This window comes from Procambarus clarkii, chromosome 57 (genome assembly GCF_040958095.1).
Source record: "Procambarus clarkii isolate CNS0578487 chromosome 57, FALCON_Pclarkii_2.0, whole genome shotgun sequence".
NCBI classification, from domain to species: domain Eukaryota; kingdom Metazoa; phylum Arthropoda; class Malacostraca; order Decapoda; family Cambaridae; genus Procambarus; species Procambarus clarkii.
The window spans coordinates 16,008,456-16,024,642 of NC_091206.1; the positions used below are offsets into that span (position 1 = coordinate 16,008,456).

The 16,187-nt window shown below is 36.6% G+C and overlaps 1 protein-coding gene across 2 annotated transcripts in view; it reads right to left on the reverse strand.

Moving 5' to 3' along the window:
- Positions 1 to 1,675: 1,675 nt before the first annotated feature.
- LOC123745006 (tetratricopeptide repeat protein 17) overlaps positions 1,676 to 16,187 on the reverse strand; it is a 29,978-nt gene continuing 15,466 nt past the window's right edge. For both annotated transcript variants that reach the window (XM_045725253.2, XM_045725252.2), the window contains exons 11-20: positions 15,789 to 16,038; positions 15,248 to 15,472; positions 13,959 to 14,147; positions 13,519 to 13,597; positions 12,019 to 12,167; positions 10,750 to 11,018; positions 9,319 to 9,556; positions 8,005 to 8,162; positions 6,226 to 6,331; positions 1,676 to 4,930 (exon numbers count right to left, since the gene is read on the reverse strand). In XM_045725253.2, the coding sequence (XP_045581209.2) occupies positions 4,796 to 4,930; positions 6,226 to 6,331; positions 8,005 to 8,162; positions 9,319 to 9,556; positions 10,750 to 11,018; positions 12,019 to 12,167; positions 13,519 to 13,597; positions 13,959 to 14,147; positions 15,248 to 15,472; positions 15,789 to 16,038 (1,798 nt within the window). In that variant the 3' untranslated portion in view covers positions 1,676 to 4,795. The remainder of the gene's footprint in view (positions 4,931 to 6,225; positions 6,332 to 8,004; positions 8,163 to 9,318; positions 9,557 to 10,749; positions 11,019 to 12,018; positions 12,168 to 13,518; positions 13,598 to 13,958; positions 14,148 to 15,247; positions 15,473 to 15,788; positions 16,039 to 16,187) is intronic.

Genomic DNA, 16,187 nt, shown 5'->3' on the forward strand with positions numbered 1-16,187 from the left:
CCACTTGTGTTGTATCTTGACTACAGCCCATCTTGAAGGCCTTGTTCCTTCTACTATCATTTACTACAAGGATGGCATGTTTGCAGGTTTCTCATTCTTTTGGTATATGTTCATAATGTATCCCCCCCTTCCCCCTTGTATTATTCTTACCCCTCTTCTGTAGAGGGTCCCGTTTCTAAAGTATTGTAGAGCTCTGATCTCCACGGAGAAGACTTGCAACACTAGAGCCAAGCATTTTTCATGGTAGAGATTCATGAAATTTGTGTAGGTTAGCAGTTTTTGTGTTAATGTTCATTTGTTATTGTGGTTAACTCGAGTACCATTATGGCCCTAATCTTTCAACCCTTCCAATCCTGTAGTAATTGAAATCCAGCACTAGCTGTTCTTCATCTTTAGTAGATATAAGAAAGTCAAATTTTGTTTAGCCCCTAGCCATATTGATGTTAACTCTAATGACCTTATGGACACTGCTGCTAAAGAAGCCATTCATGAATGTCCCATCTCAGAAAATTATTTTCTTACTTAATTTCTACTTTGTTATCAGCACTAATTGGAAGGCTAGATGGTTAAAAGTTATGAATAACAAACAGGGCACATTTAATAGTTCATAATCTCTATGACCTTGCTTTTACCACCGTAACAGGTGGGAAATGGCTCTGGCTAGGTTATGTATTGCCCATACATGAATAACTTATAGCCAGTTAATGGAACAAAAACCTGTGTTATACTGTCTGAACTGTATTGTCCTGCTTACAGTCATCAATTTCTTACAATGTTCTGACTTATTAGGATAATTGGAAATCTTGCACCCCCAGTGTCTCCGAGTCAGTTGGCCTTGAATGGTGGATAAAGCTGATACCTTTGACACAGTTCATTTTGTCTTTTTGACCTCATACCTGTACTGGTATTTTGAATATCCATGAATATTTTTTATTTTTTTTATTTTGTGCCAGACAGTTCTAAATAGTCTTCCTGGATGGGCATCTTTTGATATTTACATTCACTTTTGTTCAAACATAATCATTTTAAGTTTCAAGCCAGTGTGAAGAAGCATATAATGTATTAATAAGATGAATTCAAACCTCAAGGAAGAAATACAAATTATGACCTAATAGAATAAAATGACAAAACAATAAGGTGTTGCTTCATTATTATTTGCCTATCGGCTACAGGGTTCTGTGGCACAGCGGTACCACAGTGGTTACTACTGTGCCATACAACACAGCCAAGAGGTTCCGGGTTTAATTCCTGCAGTAGGAAAGTCGCCTTTGAGCAATAATTATTTTTGAGGTAGGAAAGTCGCCTTTGAGCAACATTTATTTTCAGCTGATGCCTCCTGTTCACCTAGCAGTAAATAGGTATGCAGGAGTTAGGCAACTCCTGCATACCTATTGTAGTGTAGTATAGTGTAGTTAGCCAACTATTGTGGGGAAGGTCAGTAGGAAGTGGTAACTTCCCCCACTTAGGGGTAGGGGAAGTGGGACCTTGGTAAGCTTAATTGGACTTCCTGTCCTGGACTTTGGTAATCAGTAAGGTAAGCAAAACAGACATATTTCAATTGGACAAGTCTTCTAGTGTATCATTTATAATAGTATCCATAAAAACTTTTTTACATGATTGTGTACTGGATATACAGAATACTTTATTTTAGGAAAGTAAAATAAAAAGAATTGAGCAAAGTTAAAAAATTGAATTGTGACCTATAATACAGAGAAATTGATGGCAAGTATTGACTAGATGATTCAAATATGATAAATATTTACAAACGTACTGAAGTTTCATATTATACATTATTAGTTGTACCAATATTTGTGACATTGCACATAATACTGCAATACACCATGAATGAAGCAATTACATCTAATTACTGTAATGATGTTGATGACTGTACAAATCATTTATATAATCACCAAGGATATTAATTTAAGATTTACAAGTTCAGTGTACAGTCTGGAATGGTCAAGGCTGAAATTGGTCCGTACAAAAGCACACCTAGCATACCCACTGAACATGATTTGCCATACATTAGGACATGATTTAGCACATTTTGAAAAAAATTTAACACATTAGGACATCATGGTTTAGCATACCCACTTACAGGATTTAATATGATATATCATGGCTTAACACACACTTTTAGACACTTTAGAATTTAACTTAACAAAAAAGATATGTAACATCAATTGAGAAAATAATTTTGGAGTTACCTCATACAGCAAGATTTCACCGTCATATGGAAGAGCAAATCATGCATTCAAGCAGGGCAACATTCTAGGTATTGGTGTAACTAGAAGTTTTCCAAATGTGTCTGCAGATTCAATTGGTCATAGTAATACTAGGGAGGACTACAGATTACCCAGCTAAAGTTGTAGAGGGTTTCAAATTATATTCGATCGAAGCATCTGTAAGCCCTCCTTGGCAGCTTTGAGATTGCCACTGAGTGCCCAAATTAATTAAGTTGACCCCTTAAGTAGCAGCAGCTGCTCCTCAACATAGTCCATCTCACCGAGCTAATCAGATTCTTCCTGTCATTAGCTCTTGCTAATATACAGTACTGTATTATGCTTTATTTTGTATGTGTGTGCTTACAAATCTTTGTTCTAAATACTTTCATAGTTCTTTACTTGAGGTAAACCATGTTGTGGAACATGTGCTGCCACCTGTTGGTGGTGGGAAGAGAAAGTATACTGTATGACTCTATAGGGACATTTCAAAAGTTTCCCATGACACCAACACACAAAATATCTTCCTGTCTTACACCATGATTTTCTTTTCCATCAATGTAATTTTACCTTAGAGAACAAGCCAGCAGGTTTTTTCAATAAGGCACTTTTACATGCACATTTTAAAGCTTAATCATTTGTACAGATATCTCATATAATTTGTTACTATGTTACAATAGCCTCATACAGTTTTCATACAGAAAATGCTAAGATTAAGAGACAAATTCAAATACACAATATTTTTAATGAGTTTTAATAGCTAACTGTATTAACACAAAGTATATTAAAATGTTCGACACATGCGAAGAAAAATAAAGCTTAACAAATGCATATAATTCACAATTTAGGAGATTAAATACTACAACATAATTATTCAAAATATATTTTATTTATGTAAATTCTAACTATAACATAAAATTGCTTCATACCAAGTGACAGATTTGGGTTTAGTTTAACCAAGCTTCCTGCTTATGCCACTTCAAACTGTCTGGTATGCTTATAATATTGTCGTATCAATTCAAATATTACCTTCCCTCCCCCACTCGTCCCCCCAATTTGATAATGACAATTCTTTATTATATATCAGCCCTGTGCAAACTGTGGACAGTCTTGTTAAATGAGGTCAAGTAAACAAGTCACAGCTGTTTAATGCTATTGTATACCATTGTGAAGGCTGCTTATGGTATATTGTAGTGACTTGGTACAACTAATTTGTTTGCACATGGCTACTGTGTATTGTAATACTCCCCCTTTCTGATACTGGCCATCATTATAAGTGTTACTTTTTCCAGATATCAAATGCAGCACTTTAGTAATGTTGTAACATTAGGGAAATTATTGTTTTTCACCAAAGATTTTCAATGGTGTAATAAAAGTAAATGCATTTTCATTACAAAAATATTATAATGCATTATGTACTTAGTTTAGATTTTGCTCATGAGTATAAAACATTTGTGCTAATTGAGTATTGAGTTTATAATAAATTACACTACACAAAACTTAAGACATTTTAGTAAATTTTCAGTTAAATTTACGTCACATGGAAATATTCACTGGGCCATAACAATCAAAGTGACTAGAATACCAATACAATAACTGAATCCTTTGGAGCCTTGACCCTGTGTAACCAATTTATGTATACAATGACATGGAATATTGCATGCAAAGTGGCAGTATTATGGTATTCTTGTGATATTTGTATTCATAACAACATTTCCACTTATGAATGCTGTAAATCCATGAATTGGGTAAACCATTTGCACAAGACTTTGATGTCACAAAAATATAACATTTCAATATATAGTAATGTTTGACAGTGGTGTTGCTCTTAAAAAATATATAACCAGTACTGTACCTGAACTGATCACATGCTTCTTAACTGCCCCGAAGATAGTCCTGGTTGACCATTGATACCTGGTTGATACCACCAGTCATCAATTTGTTCATATTTAAAGGCTGGCAATTTGATAAGTACAAGTACTGATATACTGTACTGTACACCGGAAATTTAAATACGAAAAACTAGATACTTTATCGTATTTAAATTTTGTCATTTTTATACAAATTTTTCTGTCGGTTTAAATTATTTCCAATATCCAAGATCTTTAGTTTTCACCTGTTTTTAATCACATGCTTATTATAGTCATCACATTTATTATTGCCATACAAATATGCATATATAAAAAGCATTACTGTATAACACATATACTCCCATCTTCAAAACTGGTTGGTGTGTTAATCCACCATTGCCTGTAATTATTATATGGCTCCCATTCATTAGCTCCACTTGTTTTCTTTCAAAGTATCTCTCAAACAACATTCTGGACGCAGGTTCGAATCCTCGTCACGGCCCTTGTGGATTTGTTCATCTCTCAAACATTTTTTTTGTCAGTTCATGCATATTTTTTTTTAATAATACTTCAAATTTAATTACTTAATAGTAAAAAGTATATGCATGTCTTATACAGATGATCTTACAACATTGTAGTTAAGTTTTTTTTCACATTCAGCTGCTACTTACGACACCTCTGGCACATTCAATAATTCTTGCTTATCTGGGGTTAAAAAGTCACTTATGAATTTTTCACGGAGATCTCTTCACTAAGAGTAGCACATTGAATAGCACGTAGTCTATCCCTAGCTGGCTCAAAAGAAGACTGAAGAGCTAAAGTAGATTGATAAAATGCTGTTGCTTTCTCCAGATCACCCTGCAAAGAGAGAAGAATACAGTATGTTGAGATGCCTATTTTTTGTGTAGCTTCACAAATGTTCTTTTATTAAATATGTTTTTGTTTGCCATTTAACATGCTTTATTTGTACAATTACATAAATAAAGAAATGGGTATTCAAAAACCATATTCATATGAATGTTTTTTTAAATAGTGCTCAATAGTGTCTTGACTGCATACTGGAGTCAAACACAACACAAGCATTCACAATTCTAAATGATTATTGACCATTTTTTAGTCAAACTTCCTGTATTAAATAAAATAATTCATTTATAAATATTGTAATACTGTACTGGTGAAAGCAAAGACTGCTTAAAATGAATCTTATATGTTCTATGGATTGAATTGTTTAATATTATGAAGTTAATTTTGTTGATTGTGTGTTTCAAAGTACAGATTTTGAATCCTGTTGAATAAGTTGTTCTTTATCTGTTCAATTTAGTAGCATAACTGCATCTACACAATTCAGTTTTAACACCAAAATTCAGAGCACATGGTTTAAGGTAGACTTTAACGTGACAAGTGTTAACACTTTTTGCCTGATGCCACATATTCTGTCACGGAACCAAAATACGGAGTATACGTGATGACGCAAACAGCGTCATTAAAATGAAAAAAATTGTAGAAATTCCATTTATTGTCCTAGTACTATGGGACATGTTTGAAAATGTGCACCAACTTCTGCCCATGCTCTGTATACCCCACGTGGCATCCTAACCCCGCCGTGTGAACGCCCACCTACGCTGGAGGTCACTGTTCTCATGACCTCACTCGTGACAGCTGCGGCCTTCCCTCGAGTTGAAAAGTTTTTTCATACCGGTTATTTGTTGTTACCGGCTTTATAAATACTGCAAATTGACTTTCAGATGGATACTGATCAAGAACAGAGCCAATCCATGACTAAAGCATTGAAAGAAACACGTTTGAGGGAAAAGTTAGAGTTTTTGTCGAAAGTATAGAAAAGTGAGACTTATTTGCATATATATATCCCTTTACAGCATTTACTGCGAACAATTTGATACTAAATTGAACAATATATCACGGAAATTGAGTTGAGAAAGATGAACAGAGAATAAACATTGGAGTGGTGAGCTCTGGCAACGCTCGAGCTACCTTGAGGTGCACAGCGAGTCGCCCGTTGGAACAATGAAAGTGTTAAATATCATAATACTAGATGTCTATGTACTTATTACCAAAATCTGATTAAATTGAATGAATTTACAGTATATTGCTACTCAAAACTTACTACAAATCATATTTTTGAATTGACTTACCTTAGCAGCATATATATTTGCCATAGTAAAATGGATGACGACAAACTTTGGTGAAATTTCCAATGCCATGTTTGCAACAACTAGAGCATTGTTGTAAAGACCCGCTCTGGAAATATGAAAATACAAGCTTCAATAGAAAGAGAATGACAAATTTATATAATATCTGAAATATAACAAACTAAATTTACTTGCTGTAAATACTGGTCACGGAATTTAGCTTTCTAGGTTAAACAGTGAACAACCAAATATTGGACCTAAATATGGTTGGGGGAGAACCCGATACCGGGATTGACTGCTGTTATATAGATGTTAAGACCCAAAAATGCAGTTATTATCATACGTTGATTATGGGGGGCAATGCAGTTATCATACATTGATTTCAACTATTATTGTCTGGGTTTTATTTTAATGATTCCTTATATGGATATAATAGCTCTATATGGATGTAGTGGAGTTTACCCTGGCTCATGAAAAAATCCTGCCATCATTTCACGATTGCTTACTATGCAAATGCGGTTATTACTGCAAATGTTACTATGCCAATGCGTTAATGATCATGGTATAAAATTCCATATGTATACAGTACTTATTATGCAAGTGTTTTTACAACTATTATTATGTTAAAATAATTACTACCATATCAGGAAACTAAAGAAGGCCTACTGGCCCATACAAGGTAGCTCCTATTTATATCCACCCAAACTTATTTATATATGGACCTATTTACCAATTAATCTAAGATTGCTTGCCAGATCTCTATGGTTAGTATTACTAGTTGACATTACAGTAATGTCATAATCCTTTTAATAATTGATAAAAATTCCTAGCTAGAGGAAATCCAATCACTTGATATAGTAAGTAGTGGTATAGTGATATAGTAAGTTAGGAGTTAGAAAATTTCTAACTTATATTTTGAAAAGTTTCACAACTGGACAATTTGATTATCTCGATCAGGGCACAGGTTGTTCTATGAAGTATTTTTTATTTGCTCTATTATTAATACAGATACAGTACTGTAAGACCTATTGTACTACCAATTTATAAGGTATACAGTGTTGGTAGTACAGTAAGGTATTGGTAGTACAATAAGGTATCATTGTACTACCAATGATCTAGGGTACAATAATGTTGGGTTTATTAAAATGCCATTTCCTGGGCAGCCCCCTCAGTACTGTGCTGTAATTCCCCTTACTGCGCTGGTACCCCAGGGCCAATACCGATTCACCAGGCACCTATGACTTTAGACCAGTCAGGAGCAAGAAACAGAATCTTATTCCCGCTATGGAGTAGGGAAGCTTGTGAGGCCATAGATCAACTAGCCACAAGAAGGTATAGGAGCAGATAACTTCTGACAAATGTTAGCAGGCTTAGGGCTCTTCCTTTCCATCTTGAGATTATCTTGAGATGATTTCGGGGCTTTAGTGTCCCCGCGGCCCGGTCTTCGACCAGGCCTCCACCCCCAGGAAGCAGCCCGTGACAGCTGACTAACACCCAGGTACCTATTTACTGCTAGGTAACAGGGGCATAGGGTGAAAGAAACTCTGCCCAATGTTTCTCGCCGGCGCCTGGGATCGAACCCAGGACCACAGGATCACAAGTCCCGCGTGCTGTCCGCTCGGCCGACCGGCTCCATAGCTCATCTTAAGCCTTACTCTTCTAGTTTTCTCTGTAACACCATTAGCCAACTGGTTTACAACAAAATCCACAAAATTCTTTCATCACTATGATTTTTACTACCTCTATTATGCTAAAAATGTATAAACTAATGAAAGAATTTACCGGTGCAGAATGTTGGCGAGAGATATAAGAGGGATATCTTTCATGTGCCTCGGAGCATGATGCAGTGTATGTCTCAAGCAATCCACTGCTCGTTCTCCGCTGCCCACCACTCGCCAGTATAAAGCTGCTGCTGTTGCAACCACCCAAGACGTTTCATTCTGGAAATAAGGTTAGTTAATTGAACTGTCAATCAACCAGTATAACTAAATGTGGTGGCACATTTAGTAATGTATGAAGCCTTAAAAATACAGTAAGTACAGAAAAGTGAAAATTAGAAACTGAAATCACTCGAACTTTATTGTTTTAAATTTGTTTTATCAGGGACAATTTAGTTCATTTGGCAATTATTTGTGTTTGTAGGACATGGGTAAAGCAATTACAGAGCTGTGATTCAAACAGAGATCAGTGAAGCATTGTTCGAGAAATGTTGGAACATCAGTTGTCGGTTGTGTGTAAACCATTTCTCATTCATAAATAGGGGCTTTGACAGCTGGGATTAACAAGTATTTGGCCTTTGTTGATGAGGACAGGCTACTGATCCTCCCCAGGATAAAAACCCCACAACAGTTTTGTTGCCTGACAACAACTGGTTCAACCTTGATGACAAGCAAACGTCTGGACACCTGCTCCACTTGTGGGCTACGAGAACACATGATGAAATTTTACCCACTGGGGTCTTTATACTACCATTTGGCATTCCTATTCAATGGTCTGGATTGTTATGATGCCTACTGCACTTATCACCTGGGATCTCGGGGAAATTTATAGATTTGTCCCATTTTCTGGCTGGTTCTTTGGGTGAGGAGATGGTGTCTGGCACCAGGTCTGCTGAAAAGTGGCAGGCCTTGGTGGGCTTCAAGTGTGCCCTCAAGGCGTGATGGGTGGCTGGCAAGGACATTTTTGCCCATTTGGATACAAGTGTAGGAGGGCCCATGGCATTGGCCATTAGGCAAAAGGAATCATACCCAATAATTTGTGCCTCCCAGTCCGGGATCCTGCATTTGATTTCCGGGTAAGTCAAGAGTTAAGCCAATTGTACTATGAGACTATTATAAAATAGCTTTAATTAATGAATATTATTTCAATGGATGATATATAATCTTCATTGTTCACAGTTCATACTTATATTTCTCGCCAAGGTACCTGAAATATTATTGACTAATGACTTTATTACTAATTCATCACATGCAGTCTGCACATATCTTATGTTCAGTAATACTGTTTAATACTGTAGTTCTTTACTAAACCCCTCAATGAATTAACATGAAGAGCACTTTGATGAAGGTATTAATAACACACCCCTACAGTAATTACCTTCTGAAGAGATCTTGCAATTCTTGTTGCCATTAGGTCAACAGACACAGGAGTACGATCAGTGAGAGTTTGCAAGGCTTCCCTCAGCCCCATTTCAGGAAAGTGTGGAAGGAGATGACGGTGTCTGATACCAGCCAAATGATCTAAGGTATGCATGGAGGCTGGCAAGTCTCCTCTACATATAGGTTCCTCAAGAGCAGTGCCAACTGCTGGACTTGCCACAAGGTACTCTGATATACTGTAGAAAAATAATACAAAATAACTTGCATATTCAACATACTGTACGTGTGCATAAACAGTACATTGAGGTCTGCTGATCCAGATCTGGATGCAACAGAATTTTAGATACAGTGGAAGAAATCTGATCTGGTTATGGTTGTTCATCACTCAGTTCAGCAGATAAGGTATCCCTCCAATGTGGGTTTGCACTGAAGACAAGTATTATATTTATTTATATTTTTTTGTATGAAAAATTTAAATTTGTCCTCACATGATTTTGGCATTTTCTTATGGGGACACTTTAATAAAGTACACGTTTCATGTTCCTTATTATTTTATTTTCATTCATTTTAATTCTTTGTTAAGTACACAATTATATTTTAAGAGCTAGGCCAGCTTAGAAATGGAGTGTGATGGTAACTAGTGTGTTGAATGTTTACATTGTGGGTGTACAGTAATTTGAGATTAAAAAGCCTGTGATATAAGACTATACGAATCTATAAGATGCACGAGTGACTCATAGAGAGGGTATTAAACTGAGCCTCTCTAAAGGAAGGATGGCATCTCTGGTGAGGGAGTGAAAGTTGCCAGTCTGGATTCTGGTATACAGTTACTTAGGGTATACTTTGTGATTGCAGTATGAGAACTCAATTTCTGGACTTGTACAAAACTTGAGTAAGTAACCCCAGACATTCTTTCTAAAATATTAAATCATATAAACTACCCTGTAAGAATTTAGCTTCCACTGTTTCCCCCTGTTAAATATCCCAGTTTGGTCTATATATGACTACCTTTTTCTCAATAGTCTGTCATTTGGTATTTAATGTGTGGAATTTAAGCTCTGAAAAGACAGGCTAAATTTTAACTATCACTATCCTTGTCAATTGACATAAAACAGGAAATGCACAAACATCACCCATTTTCAGAAATAGAAGCTCACCAGAAAACCAATGCATCTGAAAATTTTCTAGACAAAATAGAAGAAAATTACTCAAAAGATCCATTTGCCCTCAAGTTTATGACCAATACGGGTAATGATTCTAACACGTTGGTGTTTTGGATACACAGATGGACAAAATAATATAGCAAATATTAAACCAACTGAATCTCATGTCATTACCAGTTCAGAATATAAAAGTTCTGGACACCGATGTGAAAAATTAGCTCATAAACTTGTCTCCATAAATAAAATAAAAACACAAAAACACTTACTCTATATTCTTTGCTGAAACAGACAGCCAAGTAGATGTGAAATGTTTGACTTCACTCAGTTTGTTAGCACGATCACAAACATGTGGTGGCGGAGGGGGAGAGGCAACTCTCTCCCTCACCCGCAGCAGCACATCTGGTAATGGATCATCCTCTATGACAGGAGTGTCTGGATTTGAGGCACTCTCGGCATCAGCAGCAGTGTAGGTTGCAGTTGAATCTTCAGTACCCAGTCCAATGCGAACATGAATTTGTTTATTAGGCAATCCAGCCTGTAAATATTAGACAGAGAAGTAGTAGTAATAATGAGCAGTATTTTTTATACACGTCATTTCTAATGTCTAGAGTTAGATGCTTTGTGCATGAACTTTTAAATGTTGGAGATACTTTATGTGCAAAACAATGAAGATACATTTAAATTGGTGTAAATTGATTAATGATTAAAACAAAGAAGGTACAAGCAATATCTTGACTGATCCATGGAACTACGGGGGAATTAAAATATGTAGATATTTTACATTTATATAATTTATTTTTAAATACAATATATACATACATAATGTATTTTACTTTTACTCTATTATGAAGGAAGCACAGTGTTGACAATAGTGTAAAAGCCAAGATACTGGTTGATTAAAGACCTGAGAAAGTTCTTCCCAAGGAAAATTACAGAAGCTATTGAAAGAGACCAAATATGGATCATGTGAAGTGAAAGCATTTTGTGAGTGAGGATATAAGCACTTGTGGTGCTAGAGAGGTCACTTGACAAAAAGTGCCAGTGATGTAGTGTTCTGGCAGAGATTGACACGAAAGGAGCCGGTCGGCCGAGCGGACAGCAAGCGAGACTTGTGATCCTGTGGTCCTGGGTTCGATCCCAGGCGCCGGCGAGAAACAATGGGCAGAGTTTCTTTCACCCTATGCCCCTGTTACCTAGTAGTAAAATAGGTACCTGGGTGTTAGTCAGCTGTCACGGGCGGCTTCCTGGGGGTGGAGGCCTGGTCGAGGACCGGGCCGCGGGGACACTAAAAAGCCCCGAAATCATCTCAAGATAACCTCAAGATTGGAACAAGGCACTGATCTGTGCTTGTTCCATCTAACATTTTATGGGAAAATAGTAAAGAAATATTCTGGCATGTAAATTTTATGAGTTAACATGGCCATTTGAAAAACTGTATAAAAATGATTGCAACTAGCTTAAGGTGGAAGAGCAAATTAAGAGGTAGAGATATCAGTGTGTTGATAAAGTGCAAAATGATATCAGCATGATTTTACCTTTGCTTCTGGTCCTTGTGGATTGCCAAGGTCCTTTAGATTTTCTTCTTCTGTCAACTCTGGCTGTGGTAGTGTAGGGCTGGCCTCAGCCTCTGTCTCCTCCTCGGCTTCATTTTCAAGATCTAAGCTAATCACATCGTCCACATCACCTGCCCAAGTATAGCATGAATGTAGTACATCACTATGTTCCATATTTATACTGAACATGTGAAGGACCTAAATGTTACAAGAGACAATGTCATTAATCCTGCTAATGCTGATAAACAAATTACACAAGTTTGTATTTGTCTTGAAGAAACTAAAAAATTGGGATTATTACTAGATATTTTATAATTCTCTTATTAGAAAATAGTACTTATTTCAAGTGTAAACACTTTACAGGTAAAGGCAAAAAGTCTCAAATTTTCTCCAACGACAACATATTGCAAATTGCAAGATAACAAATACTGTATTCAATATTTTGTATCAGTTATAGTGGTTGGCAAGATCTACAACATGGTCATATAAGCAGATAATGCCTCACCCAATAAGTAGTGCAGCAAGTAGAGTATAAATATGTTATTGTGTACCTGCTATGTTTTAATAAACTTATTATGAAAATATAATACGAGTTTTATGTATCCTTTTATATGCAAATACTACACAAGTTAAATATTTAGTAATATTAAGGTGGCCTAAGGTCATATGTGCTTTTTTTTCCCACTATTTTTGCATATCATTCATGTTTACAATAGTTTGGCTTTATTTTTTTCAGTTGTTAGTCAGTAACCAGTCAGTATGGACCAGTATGGAGATATCACACCATGGACCAGTATGGTAATATCACAACACACCACAGTCCAGTATGGCAATATCACAACACACCATGGTCCAGTATGGTAATATCACAACACACTATGGTCCAGTATGGTAATATCACAACACACCATTGTCCAGTATGGTAATATCACAACACACTATGGTCCAGTATGGTAATATCACAACACACCATGGACCAGTATGGTAATATCACAACACACTATGGTCCAGTATGGTAATATCACAACACACCATGGTCCAGTATGGTAATATCACAACACACTATGGTCCAGTATGGTAATATCACAACACCATTGTCCAGTATGGTAATATCACACCATGGACCAGTATGGTAATATCACAACACACCATGGACCAGTATGGTAATATCACAACACACCATGGACCAGTATGGTAATATCACAACACACCATGGACCAGTATGGTAATATCACAACACACCATGGTAACTTTGATAATCATAAGATAAGCCCATTTCTCTGCCAACCCTTCCTCTCCCAACTTTGAAAAGGCTGGAGTCATCACCAGTCATAAACGTTATAACGTACAAAGAGAGAAGCAGACACACTGTATATGGAAGCCAAATACACCTGTTTCTAGTAAAAGTTTGGCCCAAATATAATTATTGAATGAAAGGCGCTAATAACAAGTGCCGATATTGCTATACTGTATGTAACTTACTTTTCTCTTCAGTAGATGCAGCACCCGTCGAGTCTTGACAGCCGCCATCTGTAGTACATACACCGTCCTCAACTCCACCCTGCAAGATTCAATACGCTGAATACTTCTGGCATGAAAATAAATGTTTGAGCATGAGGAACTCGTCATGAGATACATTTATGAATGGTAAGGTGGCTGCAAACCTTATCACTAGACCAACACGGAAAAAGTGTCACACAAATCCAACATACTACAGTGACAATAACATATTAAGCAGAGTTTGTCAAACCTTTATTGCTATAGTGTTAGAAGTGTTGAATAAAATAGATGAAACTCAAAAGAATAATTAATTTCTCTCAGGTTTCTATAACAAAAGGGGAATGGGGGCATAATGAATAATTAGTCTAAAGATGTCAAGAAATTTAATACAGTATAATGAAAAAATAACAAATTTATATTACCTGGTTTTGACATGTAGGTAATGGCCGTATGGAATGTGGAGGTCGAGTGTGACACGCAAGGGCCGTGAGAAACTGGAGAGCAGAGGAGTGGTTGGGTGAGGCGGCTAAGACTCGTTCATAATGATGCCATGCTCCAGTCAAATTTCCCTTTCCACAGTACAAATTGGCCAATAAAAAATTTGTTTCAGGCTGGGGGGAAGGGAAACAAGGTTATTACTATAATTAACAAGAAGGTTACCAATTTAAAAATGTAAAGGTACAGTATAAGACTTAATGGCTTCAGCTTCCTAAGTTATCAATTTCATGAACAACACAGATATATCCTTTCCCTCTACTGGTGGGTCAGATACATTTACACTGCAGCCCACCTTAGCTACACTTTCATTCTATCATAAAGAGGCCTTGGGCTTATCTGGATTTGAATCATAAATATATATAAAAAGCACATTTCAACAACACAACCACAAAAAAATACAATTACAGTATTCCCATCATGATAAATATCTTTTCAAGTGGTCCTGTCAATATTAACAAAAGACAGCTACCGCTGAGGGACCAACTAGCTTTGATACAAAGAAAGGATAAGCACAACCCAAAAGAACAGCCATGGTGGAAAACCCAAGAAGCCTAAAAACCCGCTGCCAGGAAACACGATAGCAGAAAATACCCAAACCCGGGGCCACACAGAAGGCACATCACAAGCCACAAGGAAACCAAGTAGGCAAGCTCAAGACGAAGGGTTGGGTAGAAAGCCTCCTCAGCCAATTGGCACCCCACAAACTTTCAAAAACTTTAATTTTTTGGTACCTTCTACCTTTTTGCACTGAATTAAAATACACTTATCTAAAGATTACAGAAATATTTTAGGCTTAGTTTTAGCCAACGATGTAGGCACTAGATAAGTTTTTGCAACAGGTGCTAAATGACCAGTGCCCTAAACCTTGTGCATTATATTTTGTACAGAAGTACAGTATTAGCTAAATGATAACCACATACTGTATTGTATCCTAAATTTTAATTATTTTTTAGAAGACAAATGCACAAGGGCAACTGTGCATTTGTTGCCCATAACATGTTAAGAGTCTGTTAATTACTCTTAACATGTTATACTCTTATGCATGTAATTTGTATTCAGATGAGAACACTTTTTCCTGAAAGAACATGCAATTTTGGCTGAAGAAGACTCATTCAGCATCATTTTGTATACAATACTAGAAATAGCTGTTTGGAAACTACATATAAATATGTGAAATAGACTATTAAAACCCCAGGTATATAACCAAACTTACCTCATGATCAGCAACTTGCATAGCCTGGAGAGTCAGAGTTAAAGCATCATCAATATGTCCGGCCGTATAGAGCAAGGCTGCAATATTCACCAGAGGAACATCTCTCCACTCATCTGGTGCAGTAGCAACAGCACGTCGTAAACATTCCACTCCATTATAGAGGTTGCCATGAACTCGCCAATACAGACCTGCCAAGTTGTAAAGTAGCCACTGGGGTCCAACACCCTGTAATGAAAGAACAAAATGTAAAATATCTACACTTTACCATTAAGTACAGCAAAGGTTTCCTGTTATGGTGAACAGTTGTATACAGTTCACTAGTTATCTGCTAGAGCAGAATTCAGTTCATGACTTTCCATGACTGGGAATAGACCTGTCCTAAGTCAAAGGTTTTGCCTTGAGGAGTAACTGACTGACATAACTCGGAAATGGTTAGTACATCAGTCTGAGCATGCAACATCTGGCTTGACGAGTAATTGTTTAATTGTTGTTGAAATATCATAAATGACTGGCATAATGAAACAAGGTCACCAGAACTTACCCTTTTCATAGCACTGCTGATACGCTGCCCTATCTCAGCCTCCACACCTTGATACCCATATTTCATTAAGTAAGGGACAGCATGAGGGTCACGATTACGTGTTGTAAGTGTGTGCCGCTCCTTAATACCAGGAATATCATCAATTCCCTCCACGGTATCTGCTAGTCTCTCACAGATAGGTGGATGCCACGGTAAAGGGTGCTCCTCATTGAAGCTCACATCAATGTCATCGCTCAGAAAACGGTCTACACTATGAATACAAAATGAAAGAATAAATAAACATGGACAAGTTATACTGCAGTCTTATAATGATTTTTAAAGTAATAATCTAATGCCTTCTTATATTCTGAATAAATTATATATACAGTATATAATCTCTCTAAATACTTTCTTTGCTTC